Consider the following 21,584-nt stretch of genomic DNA (forward strand, 5'->3'; position numbering starts at 1 on the left):
CTGTACCTCTCTACTCTTCCTCCAGACTTTGATTTCCAGATGAAATGCAAAATTTACTTTCATCTGAAAAGAGGACTTTGGACCACTGAACGATTTGGTCCTTTTTGCACTTAAGATGCTTTGGATGTTTAGGACTGGCTTAACACAAGCACTTTGACAGTTGTAGCCCATGTCTGGGATGTGTCTGTGTGTGGCAGGTGTTGAAGCTCTGACTTCATCCTTAGTCCATGCCTTGTGAACCATCTGCAATGTTCCCTCATAAATGGACTTTGCTTCACTATCCATTTAAGGCTCCTGTTATACCCTTTGCTTGCACAAATTTTTCTACAACTGTTTTTCTTTCCACTCAACTTTCCATTGTTATGTTCGGATACAGCACTCTGAGAACAGCTACTTTTTCATAGTAATGACCTCCCATTGAAGACTGTCTAACAGACACCTGTCTTGTTCCCCATTATTGCGTGGGCCATAACATGCTATTAATAAAATATTTCTGTGTTAAAAATCTTTTTTTCATCCCTCTGTGAAATGTGGTACTTTTTCATAAACTGAATTTTGTGTTTTCATTCGCTGGAAGTGATAATTACAAAATTATTAGCAATAAACACTTGGAATATGTACTATCCGATGTGCAGTAAGTCTGTATAAAATATGAATTTCTAGATTTGAATAGTATTTCTGAAATAATTTTACTTTTGATGAGATTCTAATATAGTGAGATGCACTACACCATTTAACTGAACAAAAATATCCTTTTTCTTCTTTCAGTTTCAAAGTTATGCTGAATTAATCCTAACTAACTGGACTGTGGTGCAGTTGTCTCTGAGTTCAGCAGTTTGTCTCCCTTCTGAGATCTTATATATTTGTAATCCAGAGAGATTCACGGAGACATTCAAGCACAGGAGAGAACACTGGAAGAAATATTTCCCAGGCTGACAGGAAATATGGAAAAGGTTTCAACATCAAACAGAAAGCTGGGTAGAGCTGTATGTGTATTGTAAAGGAAACCGCAAGGATATTGGTCAGAGAGCTGAGTGGAGAGGGTCATTCACGCCCCAGTGTTGAAGGTGAATCCTGAAAGGTGTGTGTGGAGCTACAGGAGCAGAGTGTGTCAGTGTACACACCTTCACCTGAAGCCATGAAGAATAGTCTTCACATGCAGGGGGAAAGAAAATTTGTGTATTGTGGGATTTTCATAGTCAAAAGCAGATTGGAATAGAAAAAATGTGATCCAGAGATTGATAAAAATGATATAGAGTGATTGTTATGTCTTTATTTCAATCATAATTAGAAGAAGACAATGAATCTGGTGTAAAAGTCAGTGCTAAATACTGCCCTGCAGTTTACAAAATCTGGGGGCAGTCCACATGTCTGCATATTTGCATGTATATTAAACAGCTTTTGTTCAGGAGTGTTTCTGTAACATTAAAGCAGAATGACCATTGAGAATGATATGGTAATACAATAACTTTGTATTTTATATCAATAGGATGGTTTAAAAAAATAAAACACGTGAAATTAAAAATTGAAAAGGTTATGGAAAAAAAGCATCAAAGGGTCATTTACTAGGTAATTCTGTAATCAACAACACATGAGACAGAAGCAGAAATAAATAACAATCCAGACAAGAAGCAAAGACAGGAAGACGTAATGTATGTAATGAACTGTAACAATTAGTATGACATGTTTTTATGACAACAATAATGTATCATGCTCGGGCACCTCTTCATTTTAAACAGATGGATTTTAAAGTGGAAGCACCAAATGTGCTTTACAGAGTGAGAAACATACTGGAGTCATGTTATGTTCCGTTGCAAAGTAAAGGTGACATAATTACTATGTCAGGCTCAAACACAACAAAAAGGCTTTTCTGCACGAAAGTAAAACTATTTAAAATAAAATGGCAACTAAATTAGAAACGATAAAGAAAAGGTTTACGTCCTTTCGATGATTATTGTAAAAACAATCTAATACTGCCCCCTAGTGGAGACCTCTCATATATTAAAAGCCGTACTAGAAAACAAATGTTTCTGGGTGGACCTTAACACAACATACAATTTGGTTGAAAAGTTACATGCTCTTAGTGCAGTGCGTAAGACATGTCTAACAGTGTGATTAGATGTAGAAAACCCCGCGATAAAACAAGATATATTCTGATTAATTCTGACGTTACCGCTTCATGTTTGATTATAATGGGGCACAAAGGTCATGCAGGATGGCCTGACATGTGACCTCATGTAATCTAGTTTCGACAGCCCATTTAGAGTCATTGTATTTATTGTATCGATTGGAAGAATTAATCAAAGTCATGTGATAACCATCTACCATTTAAAGTTGAAACATTACTAGTCTATTGTTAATGTGAACAGGAGTAAGTGCTCACTTGGGACAAATCAAGATTATTTCTTGCCTCATGTGATGACATTTCACAGAATGACCTCTACTAACAAATTTGAGGACATTTATCACATTCAACAAGAAGAAAATCTAAGTTTCATGTCTTGACGTTGTCTTTTTGGTTATGTTTTATGGTTTGGAGGTTAAATTCAGATTATAATGGTCTAGCACTAATTTGGGAACTGGCTGCGCGTTATCCTGTGTACTGGCGTCTTGATTTAGTAAAAACGAGCAGGAAGAAGGGGGAAAAGTAGCCTTTTTTGTCACCTTCGCACATTATAGACGAGCAAAGCCTCGCTCTCCTGCGGCTTCTGCAATACACTTACAACATTCGCACATACATTTGTTTTTTTCATGCGCAACGGGAGGCCGGCCAGAGGATGTGCCGCAGACTGAAGTGTCAGAAAGAAGTGATTCATGCTTTATGTTTTATAGTACAACTCTGTTAATTTGGTTTCAGATTATTAAAGAAAATTAAAACGACTCCATAAAATATAAAAACATTTAGTCTGCGTGATTTTGTTCTCCAACCGGCGCAATTTATTCTAAATAGCCTTTTTTTTTTTTTCTTAAATATTTTTGTTCTGTCGGATAATTTCGATATTCCTAGATCGGGACAAGCTCCGTCTTGTCTGAATCTGCGCATTAATGGCTCATCAGGGATCAAACAGACACCTATTAGGCGGACAACCATAAACAGCAGTGGATCACATCAAAGCCAGGCGTTGTTAGTGACTGACAACATCCTGCGGGGATGCCAGGAGGGTGGGGCGTAAGAGATGGTTCTGTGACTGCTGCAAAGTATAAAACCTTCCTGGTTGTCACACTGCCAAGAAGACGCATCTTGGGCTTTCTCAGTTAAATAATGGCGTATGAGTTGTATTTTAATGTCGGGCATGTTCCTGACATGATCTCGTTATACTCAGGACAGTACTGGCCCACTACACCTCTGGAGGTGAACGACTACAGGTACCCACGGGAATCCAGCAGAGGTGAGTGAACGGAAAAAAAAAACATTAGTGCCTGTTTAATTTGAACCTTACCTAATGTTGGTTAGTCTTCTTTTATTTGGTTTGATTATCATTGTTTTACCAGAGATTTTAGGTATCTGCACTGGACAGTGTGTTTTGATTCACAAACTGAACTGAAGCAAAGTTTTAATTTTGTGTTATCTCTCTGCAGTGTACGTTGATGGTGGCTTCAGGAACCGCTCAGAGAACCAGCGCCGCAGGAAGCGCATCACCTTCACCAAGGCGCAGCTGAGCCAGCTGGAGAGGGTCTTTTCCATCACTCAGTACCCCAACATCAAGATGAAGGAGTCTCTCGCTTCTTTGACTGGCCTGCCGGAATCCAAGATACAGGTATGACATTTGTTCCAGATGAGTAAGGTGTTAAAATTATTTTTGGCCTTTTCGCTTCAATTGCTGAATACCTATACTTTTCTATATTTTAAACAGGTGTGGTTTCAAAACCGTCGTTCACGCTACTTTAAGAACAAGAAACAAACAAGGGAAGCCCTTAACCTCTCTGCTGATAGCATCCAAACGGGGTTCATCAATACTACACCCTGCAGCCCTTCAAAGCCTGACCTGGATCCATCATTCTCATCCACTCCCAGTCCACCGTTGCCACCTGGCCACCCAGCTCTACCTCAGTCCCCCAGTCCCCCAGCAACCCTGGCACATCCATCCCTTGATCTGTTTGGATTCTCTTTCTCGCATGACAAAGATTCAACTGACAATTTGACCCCTCAATCTGGACTTGATGACTTGGATTATAGGGAACTGGAAGCATTACTCGGATGTCCACAGGCAGCCCAGCCAGAGGTCAGCCACTGCGCTGCAGGTGCCCACGTAGAGCCCACGGAGGGCCTCCGCAGTCAGCTCGAACACCAGACGTTAAGCTGCAATGATGAGTCCTTGGACGATCTGGCTGATCTGTGCCTCAAAGAATTGCTGCTCGACTTCAGCCTGTCTGATCTGGAAATTTCCGCTGCCATGTTGGACTATATTCTGGCCTGAGAGATTTGACTTGTGATAAAGTGTTATGACTTCACAGAACAACAATTTAATTTAAGTTTATTATTTAATCTAAGTTTATATTGCTAAATATCCCAAAAATAAAGACATGAAAACCACGGTGTTGCTTTACATAATCGCATGTGTGTGACACCCTGTCGTCCGGCGCCGTGGCTTAGTTGGTTAAAGCGCCTGTCTAGTAAACAGGAGATCCTGGGTTCGAATCCCAGCGGTGCCTTTTGTTCTTGTTTTTTTACTTAATTTACACTTCACTGTCACTTGCCCAACTTTTATCTATTTTGCAGACCCGATTAACTTTGCGTATACAATAAGAGTGAGTGAAATGGAAAATAGTAAGACTGTTTAATGACGCAAAACGACACACCTACGTCTACCTCGCCGCCATATTGTGGGTGGAATTTTTGTTGAAATACGAGCAAAACACTGTATCTCACAGTTTTGTTTAAAAGGGTTTTAGGTTAAGCTATATAAACGTGTTATGTTGTGCACAAAAAAAGTCGACTCCCTAACAATAGTAGAGATTATGCATTTAATAGTAATAAAAATACATATCACCCCTTAAATTATTATTAAAATAACTAACAACAAAACATCCACCCCTAAACAGATTTTTTTTTTTTAAACAAAATAGAATAACTGGACTAAACACATCTTAAATATTACGGGTATAAAATGTGTGGTTTGAGATTTTGGAAATAATGTCGCTATAGGCGCATTTTAAGATCAGCGTATTTTATGTTGGTTTTATTTGGCTCGTTCATTTTGTCTCAATGATCAAATAGGTCTAACATAAACAGATAGGTAATTTTTCAGTCAAAATTTGTTGAATGTCAACTACTCTGATATATCTTTGGTTAAATCTCCGTAATCGATGTAGTTTATGGCGTAGGTAAGAAAATTCAAGAACAACACAGCAGGGAGCTACGCAAAACTTCCACCGGAAGCGAACTGACTGAAGACTTCCGTTGTATAAATGCAGAACAAATTAAGACGGACGTAAAATTTGAGAAGATGACACAAAAACAATTGTCACGAAACGAGTAGAGTTACTGTTTGTAGATAAAAAATTTTTTTATTCAAGTTCAAACGCAGACCAGCCAATCAGAAGACGCTTCTGACATGTCCAAATATCTTTTTTTTGTAAGCTGTTACAGTAATGAAAACACAAAGATTTAAAACAATTGTAATATAAATAATAATGACAAATACAGATAATACATTATCAGTGGTTATAGTTTTTATTTCGTGTGGTGTATTTTCTGGAGCTCTTTTGTCCACCAGAGGACGCAACAATACCAAGAATCTGAGAAGAAATCAGACGTTGTCAGCTCAGTATTACAAAGTAACGTACGATTTTACTCTAGCAGAATAATGTAGTGTAAGAGATAAGAAAAGCACTTGGCAGTAATATAAAAAATGCATTTGAGGATTAAAATGAAAAGGTAAACAGTTATGAAGAGAATATGCTTCAGGGACAGAAGTGAGTTAGGTATGAAACTGCCAAGCATACTCCCTAGATAGATCAGGATTTTTTTTTTGTAGAGGAGGTTATGTTAAAGCTTTTAGGCAGTTTGAATTTTATTTGAAGTAGAACACTTAATTTGGTAGAACATCCAGATTAGGTGGACTTAGATCCTCAAACCAACTGCTACACAGAGAGGGGCCAGGATCAAACCAGACTTCTACATGTCTTTAAACAACTTCAGTCTCAAAAATGTCATAGCAGCTCATATTAAGGTCTTTTAGGAACCTGTGACCAAAATTAAACCTGCATATCATACGGGCTAATAAGTATTTCCAGGGGAAATGGCATTTAGAGTTGGTGCACCACAAAATATCTTCCTGTGGGAAACATGTATAGGAATGGAACATGCAAGGCAGATTAAATGCAAAAATATAATAGCTGCTTAAGTGAACACTATTTCACCATACCAATTGTGTTTATAAAGCACTTTAAAGCTGAAACAAACTGTTACACATGACTACATACTAAAAACATACTTTAAACTAGACAATCAGAGACTGTACACCTCCTCCTCCCTATGGGTCCCTGAAGCCACAGATTCCTATAGCTACCTCTCACACTAGGATTTACATGTATATCACTATTATAGCTTCAGCTAGAGTTTGGTGTTAGTTGTACATTTGTAGCTTTATTTGTTACCTAACAGTAACAAATTTTCAGTTGGCACTATATTTTCCTACATTCTTGATCACCAGATCCAGAACTCTACTGCAATGATCAAGAAACTATGCTGATGATAGAACATATAAGTATGTTTTACCTTAATGATTGTCAAACCTTTGTGCTTTGTTTGTGTGGAGTTAGAAGCAAAAGGTTTATGGATTTCTCAATGGGCTAAGACAAGAAGGTAAAGAAAATCATAAGAATTCATCCGTACCTTTTTCTGCAAAATTGCTAACACACAGGGAGACAAAATGACAAACAAACTCAACTGAAAACATAATTTCCTCCTTGGCGGAGATTAAAAGAAACCATTCATCTATTCGCATCCGCTTCTTCCGTACAGGGTCACGGGGGAGCTGGTGCCTATCTCTGGCAGTCTACAGGTGAGAGGCAGGGTTCATCCTGGACAGGTCGCCAGTTCATCACAGGGCAACACAGACAGGACAAAAAACCATGCACACACCCATTCACACCTAACGGAAAGTTTAGAGAGTCATGCTTTTGGACTGTGAGAGAAAGCCGGAGTACCCAGAGACAACCCACACGTACAGGGAGAACATGGAAACTCCGTGCAGAAAGACCCCCAGCCGGGAGTCAAACACAGCACCTTCTTCCTGCAAGGCAGCCCGTAAAAAGAAACAATTTCTAAAAATATGACATAAGGCCGTTGATAAATTCAACGCAGTAAAATCAGTTACAACAAATAAGGTCAAACTAAGGCTACGTTCACAATGCAGGTCTTAATGCTCAATTCTGATTTCTTTGTGAAATTAGATTTTTTTGCGTGGTCGTTCACATTTCCAAATATATATGACTTGTAGTGATTTCCTGTGTGAACTGCGTTCATAAAATTTAAGTGTCCCGCAAGCGCAGTAGACGAAGCAACGAAGTCACATGTAGCGAGCGTGCTCAGTGTTTGCGGAAATAAATATGGATGGAACTGTGCCCTGTCCCAATACCCACACTACACCCTACGCCCCTCTATGAAGTGTGTACTTTGTACAGGTGCATAAAGGGGTTGAAGTGCGCAGGTTACAAGTGTGCAAAATTGGAGAATTGTGACAGTAGGGGTTACGTCATCGACTTGCACCTCTGCACCGTAACTGCAACATTAAAAAGGGCGGGAACCAGCGCTGTTTTCACAGTCTTGCTGCTAAAAAAACTATTTAAAACTCCAACAAACAATTGTTTTGAGGAGAAGAAAGTGCAGGAAGCGACGGAGGTTTATACACCAGACTCTCGCCGCGCCAGTGTTTGTTTGAAAGGTAACTTCAGTGTTATGACCTACTGACTGCCCGGACTCACTCTGAACCCACTTTCTTACAATGATGAGCCTGGAAAACCAGTAAAAAAATATATATTTGTCGGCTTACTGTCTAAAGTTTACACAGTTCTTATTATTCTGATTCAATGGCTGATTACGTTGACGGTTGTGATTGGTTTTTGCTCAGAACGTCATCTGCAGCAGTGAATTGTGGGTAATATACTTCGGCGAAGTCCGCTTAGATGCGGGCTTCGCCGAAGGGCGGATTGAGGGCACAAAGGGGGCGGGGCTAAGGACCACTCTGGAGAATAGCCGGGTTTCAGACACGTGATTTTGATGACGCGCGAAGAGGGTGCGATTTCAGATGGAGGGCAGGAAGTAAAATGTCAAAGGAGGCAACCGTTGCAGAGAGTCCGTATTGTAGGGATTTAGATCCAGTTTCCAGGCGAAGATGCAAACAGTTAATAAACAGTTAATGGCAAATCCTCGGCTACTTCACTTCCTGCCCTCCATCTTGCATTCCGCGCTCTCGTGGCATAGCTATGTGACGTCACGTGAAAGCTAGCTATTGGGACACACTACGCACTCGAACCCATCAACGGGAACGCGCAATTCAGGGACACAAGGGTGGAAGTGTGGGTATTGCGATTTTTAAGTTTTCCAACCGGAGCCAGCACATTAACAACGCAATATTTTTCTTGCAATATTTTATTTTATTTTCCTGTGGCATTGGAGCCAGGAACGTCTATACCCCCACTGGGCCATTTCTTGGGAAATGCTATCAAATATTGCCCGGTTCCAATAAGACCCATCGAGTTTTGGCCTGAAAAGAGGTATCCGCCCAAATATTAATTAAATGAGAAACCTCGCTTTCTCTCCATTGACTGCTCCATTAAAAAAGATCAGATATGTATCGGATTTAGGACCACATATCCAAGTGGCCTGGATCGTTCAGACTGTCATGAAAAGCTTTGATACAGGTCGCATAAGGGCAAAAAAAAAATCGGATTTGAGTCACTTCAAGCTGCAGTGTGAATGTAGCCTTAGATTCACTGAGGTTGAAAGTCAAAGAATAAAAATGGGGTTCAAGACAAGTTTTAAAAGCTGGCAGTGAAGTAGCCTCTATGATGTGCAAGTGTAGGTTATTCCAAAGCTGAGGAGCAACAACAGACAATGCCCTCTGCCTTCTGAGCTTTCTCCTAGACGTTGGTACCCGCAGAAGCTGCTGTTCAGCCAAAAACCAAAAACGTAAGTAGGGCTGATTAAACTCAGGAGAGGAATGGTTTTGCAAGATCTTTGAAACATTTAAAACCAAAAAAGAGAATTTAAAAATGAACTCCAAAATACACTTGCAGCTGATGGATTGAGGCCAAAGCAGGTCTGATGTGTTCAGTTTTTATTCAACTTTCAATTGAAGTTCAATTTTATTTACTTTAATGCTGATTTTTCATTTAGGTTCTACACCAGTAGACCACTGGTGGCACACCACATCCTGCTTCCATTTCCTGTGTAAATAATCATCGTATTCTGTCTAAATTATCACCAAATGCAAATACGACAGCTTTTGCTCAAAACTCTATGATTGTTTTGGGACTGAAGTTTCTTTTAGGATGGTAGAACCCTGTTTTGGTCTTGTCCGCCTCCTGGCCTAGCAGTTAGTTTTAGGATTTAGATCCAACTAATCTGCATTTGCTGTAAATGAAAACGATAAGAGTCATCTTGTATAGATCTTAACTGGTATCTTTTAACAGTACCTTACTATAGAAAACCTGAACTATCCCTTTAAAGCGTCATAAATCATGCTAAGTTTCAGCACATGCACCTGAGGGGTGCATAAGATAAATGCAGTAGTAGGAAATTATCACTGGGTTCAGGATGTTTGTTACTTAGAGATGTAATATAGACAATTAATGGATGTGTCTATGTTTTAGCTGGCCTATCTTTTCTCTGCCCTGGGTAAATCAGTTGAGTCTTCATGTTCACAGCCCAGCCAGTATTTTGCAATGGATCTTGGGTAAGGAGGGCTGACGGGGTCCACACGTTTTGTCCGCAGAGACACTCTGTAGTACTTATCTGTCAACATGAAAACAGACAAGCCAAAAAATAAAGTTAGGGTAGGCGGTTCAAAAATGAGTAAACGTATTGAAGTAGTAAATGTCTAAAAATAACTCAGTGTAATCATACCTTGCTTGAAAAAGTAGACATTTTGAACAGGGGTACTTTTGTAATCCTGCACTGTAGCTACTTCAGCAGTGTCGCTGTAATCTAGGTTACGGTCAAACAAATCGTCAAAGAACCACATATCGTCAAACACGTAGCGACTTTGCCTTCTGTGATGGGAGCCACGTCTCTTGCCGGGCCTCCTTCTCCGCCCTCTGGCCCCCCGCCTTGCTTGTGGAGAAGATATTGTGGGCTTAGGACTGAGAGAAACCTTTCCTACCAATGCAGCATCCACAGGGGACCTAATGCCTTGCCAGTCCCTAATGGTGAGTTGGGGTCTGGTGTTGTGAGTGTCTAAAAGAAGAGGAAAAAATAATAACCGGCAGAAAATTAGTAATAGTAAATGTTTATAAAACATACTGCGCAGTTACCAGCCACTTTATTTGATGCATGTTAATTGTACCCGGGTGGACATTCGTTTGTCCTCAGAACTGCCTTGTTTTATTGTGGCGCAGATTCAAGAAGATGCTGCCAACATTCTCAGACGTTTTGGTCCGTATTAACAAGATAGCGTCATGCAGTTGCTGCAGATTTTTCTCCTGTTCCACCACATCACAATGGTGTTCTATTGGATTGAGATCCAGTAACTGTGGAGAACACTGGAGTACAGTAATATTGCAGCTAAAACTGAGACTCATTGCCCTAGAAACACTTTTTTAAATTCTAAATCTATTATTGTCTAATTTCAGTAAACCTGTGTGTGTTGTGTCCTCAGTTTCAGTATCCTGTCGTTTTCTTAGAGGAGTGTCACCCAGACAGTGTGGTATTCTTCCACCGTAGTCTGTCTGCGTTAGTGTTTGACGTGTTCTGCATTTGAACTACTGTGTCGTTTTAATCATCTCAAACCAGTCTGTCCTTTCTCTACTGCTCTCTGGGATCAACAATACATTTTTGTCCACACAACAGCCGCTCACCGGATGCTTTTTCTTTCTCAAACTATTCTCTGTAAACTCAAGAGGTGGTTGTTTGTAAAAATTCAGTAAATCAGCAGCTTCTGAAATACTCGTGCCAATCTGTCTGGAACCAACAACAACACAACGTTCAAAATCACTTGATTTCCTTTTCTTCATTCTGATGGTCTGCTTGAACTTGAGCAAATAGGCTTCACCATGTGTAGAAGTGTAAATGCATTGAGTTGCTGCCATGTAACTGGCTTATTTGTTAATTTTGTTAGAAAACAGTTAAAGAAGTGTACCTAATAAATTGACAGGTGAGGGAACCCCCTCCCCCCCCACACACACAGTCATATTCAATCAATTAGAAAATGCTTTCTGATGGGCCTTGTTTGTCAGATTAAAAGTACCTTTTGAAAATAACCTTTAGGAAGGCATTAAACATACTTTTCATTAAGCCCACATTTCTGCATTGACAATGTTTTTGTTAGAGCTCTGATGTAATATTTTGATCTTAAATATCTTGTTTTCATTAGCTATAAATGGAAAATCATCAAAATTAACAGAAATAAAGGCTTGAAAACACCAGTCTGTGTGTGATTAATATATATATAATGTGTTTACCTTAGTGATGGAGTAACTGAAATAAATTAACTTTTCAATAACATTTTAATTTATTGAATATGACTTGATGCAAGCACAACATATCTGGGTCTTACAGAAGCTTCCAAAGAGATCTGTGAAGAGGTTCTCCAACGGCTGATTGCAGAACAGGTCTGTGTATTGGGTAAACAGAACAGACGGAGAGGTTCTGCTCATATAGATGCACTCTTCATGGGACGGCTGGTGCTTGAACTCATACTGGTAATACTTGTCACCTGAAAAATCAAACAGATGTTTTTTATAGTGATTTTTTTACGTTTGTTTTTATTTGTTATTAAACCAGTATGTATTAAATAAAAAACAGGAACGTTGCACATTATTTTAGAAATGAACTTGTATTATTTCTTTTCTTTGCAAACCTTTTGTCATTGTAAAAAAAACAAAAAACATTTCTACTGCTACAGGCGCCCTCTGATGGCCATTTGAAATAGTGTAAATTAAGGCCCTTCCGCCACGGCTTCCACTTTTATAACCACATATATAATATATATATATATATATATATATATATATATATATATATATACTGTATATAATTTTAAGCCTGCCCTCGTTCTTCTTCCAAAGGTTATCCTAATCAAACAAGTCGGAATATTTGCTTGCAAAAGTTTTTGTAGCACAATGCGAAACAGGATAAGCATAAAGCCTGTTGTCCTTTTAAGTGCTGCAAAACTTATCTAATCTCTCCGCAAATACCTTTAAAAAAGTAGGCTTTTTCTTGCCCTCTGTGACTTGGTGCAGGTACAGCAAATGCTGCATCCAAATAATTTGGAATGCCTTCAAAGCCGACAGAAATGTCCCTCGGATAGTCCTCGTCCAAGACGTCACCGTCAAATCTCCAGTACTGCTTGCCCTGAGACACAAAATATGCAGAGCCAAATGGTGTGAGCTTAGACAACCCTGATGTCTTCTCTGTGGTTATGAGCAAAATAAATAAATTGTTTACAGAATTCTGCTATTTATTTTTGTCAAGAAATCTTTTGATTGAGAACAACTTCTGGGGAAACAGTAAAAATGTACTTGAAATATCAGTTTTAAAGATTTATAACAAATAAAATGAAAAAAAAAAATGTGGTGCACATTTGTTATCAACCCTTTGATGAAATCCAGTCTGGTGGTAAATTAATTCAGCTGTTCTGTGAAGGCCTCAGTGGTTTGTTAGATAACATCAGAGAACAAACAACATCACATAGACCAAGAAACACTGCAGATAGGTCAAGGATACAGTTGTGGAAAGGTTTAAAGCAGCATTAGATCATAAAACAATACTTACTCATGAGCCGCAGAGATTCACAGCTCATGGGAACATGGCAGGACAGCTATTAAGCATTTTATAAATCAGACCTGTATAGGAAAAGCTAAGGTTGAAAAATATTTATCAGAAGTCTTCTGAAAATTTGTAGCGCTGCTAACAAAAATGAACTAACAAACAATTATTTAGCTAATTGATTAATCTGCAGACTTTTCTTTTTCGATTACCGACTAATAATCAGACAGCAAAATGTGCTTAATAGATTTGTTACAGGAGAAATTTGTTACAGGATTTGTACCAGGTGAAGCTAAAGCTGTGCCACTTAAGGAGTTCTGGATAGAGCAGATGTTTTTTCATCTTAAATGCAAAATGTATGTTTTGTGCAGTTTTGGCTTAATTACTGGTATGAGTGGGTTGTTCTTTCAGCAAATGGTATGTTTTAAAGTCAGTATACTCCGCTTAAGGAATACAGATGACTAAATTGGTTGAGGATTATTTCAATAATTGATTAATCATGACTATTCTGACTAATTGTTTCAGCCTAAAGAATTTGCTCATCTGACCAGAAGGTGCTCTGGTAAGATGAGTCCAAAACACAACTTTTGGCCTACATGCAAAAGGCCATGTTTAGGAGAAAATTAACCAAAAGACATGTAAAACATGGTGGTGGCAGCATAATGCTGTGGGGATGCGTTTTTGTGGGGATATACTACTTTGTGTTGTTCTGTCACACGAAATGTATATGTTTGCTGATATTTTACAAAATTTCAGACATAATTTCAGACGTGTATTAAAATTGTATTATTTCAATTAGTTAACTTCATTTTTATTCACAAAATGTCTTAGAAAACCAAAAATGGATTCCCAATTTATAATTGGAAAGCAGGGTAAATGCAGTGAAAAATCAGAATGTCATTTTAATCATCTTTTAACAAATCTTACTTAGAGGGGATGTTTCTAACAAGTAATGTTTTAATTTTTTTTTTGTTTTAATGACCATCATGGTTTGAAACTCTACCACACAAGAAACTACATGCAGCTTTACCATATAAACCTTATATTGCTCATTATTTTTAGCAATCCACCCTTCTGCTGAAAAAACCCCTCATTTACTTATTACTTAAACTTATAACAATTCAAATGTAGTAATACCAGATTCATAAACATCACATTCAGTTTAAACGACTGAATGATTTGGTATAAAAAACCTTTTTCCTAGATTTTGTTAAAGTTCGAAGTAAATTCCCACCTTGAAGATGTATGATTTTCCCTGGCAGTTGATCCGGGTGAATGCAGCGCTGACGGGTCCTTGGATTCCCCACACCTGCTCGATGAGTTTAGGGTAACCAGGAAGAATCGACTTGTCATCCAGCTCAAAGAAATATTCACCTGGGAGAGGTGAAACCAGTTGTTAGAGTTTCAGATAAGTTTCGATGCGGTTTTGTATCTCAAAAGTACAAGTTTATTGAACCCTTCCCAAAAAGTCACATTTACAAGCCTTGAGACACAAACGGGTCCTTGCAGATAAAGTGCTATGAAAACCAGATATACAATTTCTTACACTTTTCAGGCTTAAATAATATGACCATTTGAAAAATAATTTAACATTTTTATGCCATTTTTGTCACAATAGCACCCAATCGTTTATCTAGAAAAAGAGAAACATCTGTTTATAAAGTTTATAACAGAATGTTTGGTGTGAGTGTGCTTCACCAGTGCTATTTTGTGTTGCAATTATATATTTCATTCTATTTGCAATAAATAAATACATTATAATAATTCATTTTATGATGCAAGTCAGTAACCAAAGGGCTATGCAATTAAATGAACTTAAACTCTGTAAAAAGAGGCCATATATATATATATATATATATATATATATATATATTTATATAGATGTCAGGTATATCAAATAATGATAGTCATTTGATAAAGGAAAAATCCCTGATGAAAGACAAAATAGAAACTTCACGGTTATATCATGAATGCAATAGATTAGAGCTATGCAGCTTCGACTTGTAAGTGCTGAGATCTATTTAAAATGTGGACATATAAGATTATAGGAATGTTTCCTTGTGATGGCATCCGACTTTACAGTAAAGTCCCAAAATATTAAAAGCCAAATGGGGACTTCCAACCTTGAAGACTTGGAGCTCATCATCAAAGATAAATCATTAAAATACCAGTGGAAACATACAAAAAAGCTGCTCAGAAATTATGTCTAGAATTTCATGTCTAGATTTTACCTCTAAATGCGTAAATCGAACCATTCTTCAACTGCAAGAACGCATCAAAAGGTTGCCCGCTGCAAGGCTCTGCGTTGGGGTCAACGGTTGGCGAGGGCCCATAGCTGATGTTGGGTGGGGGGGTCAGAGAAGAGGGCACCGTCGGCGTGACGGTGTAACTATAAGTTTCCTGGTTCACCATGTCCTCTGTTTCTTCAAATGTGTCTCCTCGAGAAACTTAGAGCAGAATATGTTTCATGCATGACACCAGTCAATTTTAATTATTGCGTATTTCATTTAAATAAAATAAAGATCTCATATTCCAAGAGAGCACTAACCCTTTTTGGGGCAAATAGTGTAAAAGTCCTCACAGCAGCTCATGTAATATACACACATGGAGTCACATTGGCATCTGTTCTGTGGGCTGAAGGAGCCACAGCGACCCACACAGGACTCTGAGGGAGTGCAGTTTGTTTGTTTCAGTCACAAAGTGCAGATTTTGATCAGAGGTCACAGCAAACATTAGAAGAACTGCCTGGAGTATTTACTGAGGAAAACGTGCCAATTCAACAACATAAGACACTTCCTTATCAGTACCGTGATGCTTTTTAAATACTAAAGGGGCAATCAGCAAAGTGGCTCAGAAACACCAATATTTAAACTACTTGTACACATTTTTATCTACTGCATGATTTATTTGAGTCTGGCCTACTAATACAGACTGTTTGTAATGTTTGACTTGAAATAACAGATTTAACAACTATATCAGGAGATCTATTGTGATGGATCTGCATGAGCTGATGTTTGATCTTTGGACAAAAAATGTCAAATGGTTAGATTTTTCTTGCTGGAGTGTCAAAAATTTGTTCCATATGTGGAGTACAGAGTTATTAAGAGAGAAACTTCTGAAAAGGTTTAACTTATTTTTGAATTTTTCATTTGCCAAAATGAAAAAAATATCCAAAACATAATGGCCGTAAACTTGATTTTGCCCGTTTTTCTTGGTGTTCTTTCCTCGTCCTCTAGTATTTTCTTTTTTAGGGTTATTCCCTCTTTTTACAATAAAAAAACACCACCGCTAAATGAAGTGTTATAATCATTGTAAAAGTACAACAAACCTAAAACAAACAAAGCTATATAAATGAATAAAAAACAATCCATATTGGTAGAAATGTAACAACCTAGTTATTTTAGTCATAAACCAAACATCCTCTGTCAGACTTACCTTCTGCTCCAAAAGTGGTGTCCAGCAGGAGCACCAGGCCCAGCAGAACCACTGCTGGCGTCATGGTCACGCAAAGCAAAAACTCTCAAATTATAATCAAATAACTGTAGAAATACTTTAATTTAATGAAATAACAGCCAGTGGACTAACTGATGTGTTTGAGCTGTGTGCCCCACTCTGTGAAGAGGATCAATAGATATTTGTTTTAGAAGCTGCTGACCTCCAGGCGTCTGCTCTCCTGATTGGTCAACGCTCGGCTGTGACGATCATTAAGCTGAAAGGTATGACCTCCGTCCTGTCCATGACAGATATGTCCTCCGAGGATACCACGAACATTAATGACCATGTAGCTTTATGAAAATATGCAAATATGTGACATATGCGATGTATGTATGTACAGCGCGTTTGTAGTTTGGAAAGAGAGCAACCCAAATTTCACTTGAAACATTGTATAACCGCTGCAGACTTTCTATCCTATTGATCTCTGGGATAAATAAACAACCAAAAACAAACACTGGAGTTTTTTCCTCCAGATTTAGCCTCACTATTACTACTTTAGTCTTTAAAAAACACATAAATACTTCAAATGTGTGCATATACATGTATATAGGATCACATGTGTCAATTTTAAATATTTTGAGACAGATTTCAAATCTGTGGAGTTTTTTTTCTTTCATTAAATGTTTAATAGCAACTGTAAGTCTTCTGGTAGATGTTTTTGATGAAGCACCATGGAGAGATGCAGAAAGTGTCCACAGAAAGACGACCGCTATGCTTACAGTTCCTCATCATTCATTGTCAGGCCATTGTTACTTATTGTAAGATTTACCGACCGCCCTTTAAACGGCATCAAAACGTTGCAGTCAGAGTGAGCTGATATTTTAAATGTACATTATTTAAACATAACTGCAGATAATGATATTTCAATGGGCTGTACGGTGGTGCAGTTGGTAGCACTGTTGCCTTGCAAAAAGAAGGTCCTAGGTTCAATTCCCAGCTGGGGCTCTTTCTGCATGGAGTTTGCATGTTCTCCCCGTGCATGCGTGGGTTCTCACAGGGTACTCCGGCTTCCTCCCACAGTCCAAAGACATGCCTGTTAGGTTAATTGGTCTCTTTAAATTGCCCTTATGTGTATGAATGACTGTGTGAATGGTTGTTTGTGTGTTGCTCTGCGATGGACTGGCAACCTGTCCAGGATGTACCCCGCCTCTCGCCCATAGACTGCTGAAGATAGGCACCAGCTTCCCGTCGACCCATTATGGAATAAGCGGTAGAAAATGACTGACTGATATTTTAATTCATTTCCATCCCTCCTGCTCACCCCTCCTCCAGGATTGCATGTGGACTTTGGTTGTCAGTAAAATCTGTATCATTAAGTTATACTTGGGCTGCTGCCATTTCTCTAATTCTCTAAGAAACAAAGCTTATCAAGTACAGAACTAATGAGTTTTAGATAATACACAAAGATTCATTTTAAGATTCAAAGATAAAGTCCTGGCTAAACTCTTTTATCTGCAATTTTCTAATGTGGTTGTATGGTTTGTTAACACATTGCTAGTTTAGCTGTTTATTGAACAAATTGTGTCCAAGCACTGTTATCACAGTAATTTTATTGTGTTTGGCGACACTTGTATGTCTCCGACTGGTCTGAGTTACCGATTAATTTAAAACATTTTTACCATGTGGAAAGTTAACTGCAACCTAACAAATGTAATATGTAATATAAGATGTATACACCATTCAGTCAGTCAGTCAGTCATTTTCTTCTGCTTATTCCATAGTGGGTCGCAGGGGAGCTGGTGCCTATCTCCAGCAGTCTATGGGCGAGAGGCAGGGTACACCCTGGACAGGTCGCCAGTCCATCGCAGGGCAAACCACCATTACACCATTCATTATTTTTTAAATGATTGATCTGATGGTTTGACCCTTAAATGCCAGTTTAGTTATCAATTTATTTATCTATTCCAGTTTTTATGATAGCTACTGTATTAATAAAAAAAAAAGTCAGCTGTCTGACTAGCTTTGGGCAATGATCTGACCTTTGACCTTTTTATTGGAAAAAGGAGGCTGTAGAACTTTTAATCATATAAAAAAACTATTCTTTTATTTTAGTTATTAAAATAAATAATTACAGCTATATTGTCATAGTAAGAACAGAACTGACTTGCCTAAGATAAAAATAAATGCTTAGACATATGTAGCTTTGCAGCCTATGTGTTACTCCTGTTGTAGAAAAATTTGTTTTTACCAAGACAGAGACCGATGATTGTCACTCAGAATCAGCTTCATTTTAATCTTGCAAGAGAGAAGGATGTTTTACAGCATTGGAGATGCGTTCAGTAGTGCTGCCAAATCGTTCTGACCAGACAAAGCAAAGGTTCTCCTATAAGCTACAACAGTTTTCAAGGTAACTCTCATGAGACCCAGAGAGAGAGAGAAACAGAGCAAGAAACCTGTTGTCCCAGACATAATCTTAACAGTGTGGCATACATATCATCTCACACAGCTGCAAGCAGAAAGATGAGAAACCATTACTCTAAGACTAAATAAGAGAGGACTGGAACAACACTGAGGGGTTATAATACTTTCGTCAGTTCCTGTAGAGTATCAAGGAGAAAAGACAGCAAGGCACAAAAATTTTCCATAACAATCCATCCTCTTCGATCATAATGAAACTTGTTTTATATGTTATCGAACACTGAAGAAAACAATAAAAGATTTTTTTACTGAATGACAATGAAGGAAAGTATAAGAAAATGAAATTATAAAAGTGAATTAATTAATAATAAAAATTAACAATAAGATTAGTAATAAAAAAATGAATAAAAAGATGATTAATAATAATAAAAACAAATAAAAATGTATGAATTGGTAGGAAGAAATTAGTATTAAAACTGATTACTAAAAATCACAAATTAAAACTTCTAAAACTACCATAACTGTCAACCTCTGTGTGGGCAAAAACGATCTGTCAGATGGAAAATGTTGTGTATAAAACACCTATCAACTAACTCTGTAAGGGGAAATTAATGTAATCAACAACATTTTAAGGAATGACCAGATAAACTGAATACACAAAGATTAAAATGAATTAGAACACACAAAAATCAATTAAAGTAAGACAAATAAAAAGATAATAATAAAATGAAATAATGAATCACCAATCATCTGCTGTGTGTGTGTTCGACACACATCTACATCATTAGAATCAAGAAGATTATGTGAACAGATGGAAATTGAACATTGATAAAACTTAGAAAAATAACATCATCATGAGAGTCACTTTCAGACTCATCAGAGCAATCCAAGGGTTCCCCTTCACCTGTGAGGAGGGGCGTCTGATATGACCTAGAGGTAATCAATCTATTAATTAGAGTACGCAGACAAAAGAAGGCATACCTGCAATAATAAAACCCTTCCATTTACTAAAGGTAGCAGTAAACCAGTCAGACAAAGAATCAGCACCAGAGTCAAGGTACCAGGGAGCCAGGGTGCATAATCCATCCAGAGCTCTGGTTACTGAACCATCAGGACCTGTTATTTGGAATAAAAGTACAACATAAAGGACCAAACATGGCACAAACACCTCCTTTTTCAGCCAACGACATGTCTAAAGCCATTCTGGTTTGCCAAGACATAAGAGAACTGGAGGATAATTGGTCAGTTACGCCGACCATTACATCTCTGGTGATGTTTGGTAAGCGCTACATATTGTAGTGGACGTAATTAATGCGATCAACGTTTTTGTTTGGAGTAATCCAAAGAAATATTGATTCAAACCCATTGACTACAGGATTAGCTAACTTATACTCATCTGGAACACCATGTGGGAGAGCAGGAGTAGTGAAAAGTTGTGGTCTGGCTGAAGAACAGGCAATACACTCATGTTATTGCTTTTATCGTAAATGTTATCCATTTTAACCAGATGTTTTTGTCAGAGAATCCAGTTTCAACTTGTAACTACTTCAGGTGCTGAGACGTTTAAGTAAGTGACCAATGCTTGAGGAGGTGTGGTTGGGCTAGGAGAAGGGCTAACACCAGTAATATCTAGAACTTCATGAGGAGGTTTAGGTTGATCCACAAACTGAATTCGAAACAATCCCAGTGGGTCTCTTCCAGAGACATCAGCTCCTAAAACCAAAACAAGTTCATTAAGTTCTGCATGATTAACAGTAGGCCAGGGATTCTTCCACATTTCTCTGACAGTTATTACCAGGGGATTATATCTAGTGGTGTCAGCTCGTTGGGTGGACTTGTCTCTAATCAAACTGATGTGTTGCCGCAGGCCCTGTGGAATATAGTTATAGTTCGGGTTGATAGAACCTTTTGGATTTGAATTCCAGTACACATAAGTCCAGTCCGGACACCATTTTCCAATTGCTAACCTCCCAGGTGTGCGGACACAAATGTACACATCTGCTTTCTGAACCAACTGTCATAACCTCTGCGGGGGACTACATCACAGAGGTCAATCCTTGCAGCCACTGTAGTATTCTTAGGGTTACCTTTACGGTTACCTGTCTCAGTTGTTCTGATGTAGAGACAGCTCTGTCAGATCTGATAAGCTTTGATAAAAAAAAATCTCGGAAAGAATAAACCAACATAACATAACAATATAACAATGATGAAGACAGAGAACAAACATGCAAAAAGTCCTATCTTCTGTACATCTTCAATTTGGGAGAGTTGAGGTAGATAAAAGACATCTTCTTCTCATCCGTAATCTTATTTAAAGCAAACGTTGCACTGCCCAAGGGATTATTATGCCCATTGTAAAAACTGTTCTTCACCCACCTCTTCAATCACTCTCCAGTGATTAGCTTACAGTTCTTTGGTTTGTGGTGGGCCGTTGTCCTTCATGGAGTGATCTCCTTTCTTTACATCCTGTGATGGTTGGAGCAGGCTTAGTGCTCTAGCCCGTTGGCTTGGGCTGACGTCCCTCAGGAGTGGAGTCATCTGGTGGATTAGGAAGCCATCTGTGGTAAGCAGTCACTGTACGAGCCACCAGCAGCACCTTGGAATGGACTCTTTGTGTCTGGACCTTCGATGTCTCTTCCTTGGCTGGTCCAATAACCCTTGCTGCAGTTGGTGTACTCTGACTGCATCCTGCTAATGGCAGACAGCTCCACCTGGAGAGAAGGCTCGATATACGGTTGCAGACAAACTTCTACAGTGATAGCTGTTTTCTAGAATAAATGAACTATTCCCAGGACCTTTG

General features: G+C 38.4%; 2 protein-coding genes and 1 non-coding gene across 3 annotated transcripts; 2 read left to right on the plus strand and 1 right to left on the minus strand.

The window, feature by feature from the left end:
• The first annotated feature begins 3,103 nt into the window (after positions 1-3,103).
• LOC124876910 (paired mesoderm homeobox protein 2-like) lies at positions 3,104-4,526 on the plus strand. The gene is made up of 3 exons (XM_047379964.1): positions 3,104-3,389; positions 3,580-3,758; positions 3,855-4,526. The coding sequence occupies exons 1-3, from the start codon at positions 3,263-3,265 to the stop codon at positions 4,416-4,418; spliced, it is 870 nt and encodes a 289-aa protein (XP_047235920.1). The 5' UTR covers positions 3,104-3,262; the 3' UTR covers positions 4,419-4,526.
• A 53-nt stretch (positions 4,527-4,579) lies between these two features.
• On the plus strand, positions 4,580-4,653 carry trnat-agu. Its single transcript has one exon. It is a non-coding gene; the product is annotated as a tRNA-Thr (tRNA).
• A 4,616-nt stretch (positions 4,654-9,269) lies between these two features.
• On the minus strand, positions 9,270-16,534 carry vtnb (vitronectin b). Its single transcript, XM_047378563.1, has 8 exons — positions 16,367-16,534; positions 15,480-15,596; positions 15,163-15,378; positions 14,166-14,305; positions 12,361-12,517; positions 11,721-11,879; positions 10,073-10,402; positions 9,270-9,961 (listed from the first exon to the last, which is right to left on the minus strand). The coding sequence occupies exons 1-8, from the start codon at positions 16,428-16,430 to the stop codon at positions 9,825-9,827; spliced, it is 1,320 nt and encodes a 439-aa protein (XP_047234519.1). The 5' UTR covers positions 16,431-16,534; the 3' UTR covers positions 9,270-9,824.
• Positions 16,535-21,584: the final 5,050 nt, after the last annotated feature.

The sequence above is a fragment of the Girardinichthys multiradiatus genome, chromosome 11, assembly GCF_021462225.1.
Source record: "Girardinichthys multiradiatus isolate DD_20200921_A chromosome 11, DD_fGirMul_XY1, whole genome shotgun sequence".
Lineage (NCBI taxonomy): Eukaryota > Metazoa > Chordata > Actinopteri > Cyprinodontiformes > Goodeidae > Girardinichthys > Girardinichthys multiradiatus.

What these genes read in the sequence shown, in the direction of transcription:
- LOC124876910 (XM_047379964.1), top strand. Translation starts at nt 3,263, where the DNA reads ATGGCGTATGAGTTGTATTTTAATGTCGGGCATGTTCCTGACATGATC. An exon ending in CCCACGGGAATCCAGCAGAG is followed by an intron (nt 3,390 to 3,579) that starts GTGAGTGAACGG and finishes ATCTCTCTGCAG; the next exon opens with TGTACGTTGATGGTGGCTTC. An exon ending in TGCCGGAATCCAAGATACAG is followed by an intron (nt 3,759 to 3,854) that starts GTATGACATTTG and finishes TATTTTAAACAG; the next exon opens with GTGTGGTTTCAAAACCGTCG.
- vtnb (XM_047378563.1), bottom strand. Translation starts at nt 16,430, where the DNA reads ATGACGCCAGCAGTGGTTCTGCTGGGCCTGGTGCTCCTGCTGGACACC. An exon ending in CACCACTTTTGGAGCAGAAG is followed by an intron (nt 15,597 to 16,366) that starts GTAAGTCTGACA and finishes GCACTCCCTCAG; the next exon opens with AGTCCTGTGTGGGTCGCTGT. An exon ending in AGATCTCTTTGGAAGCTTCT is followed by an intron (nt 10,403 to 11,720) that starts GTAAGACCCAGA and finishes CTCTTCTTTTAG; the next exon opens with ACACTCACAACACCAGACCC.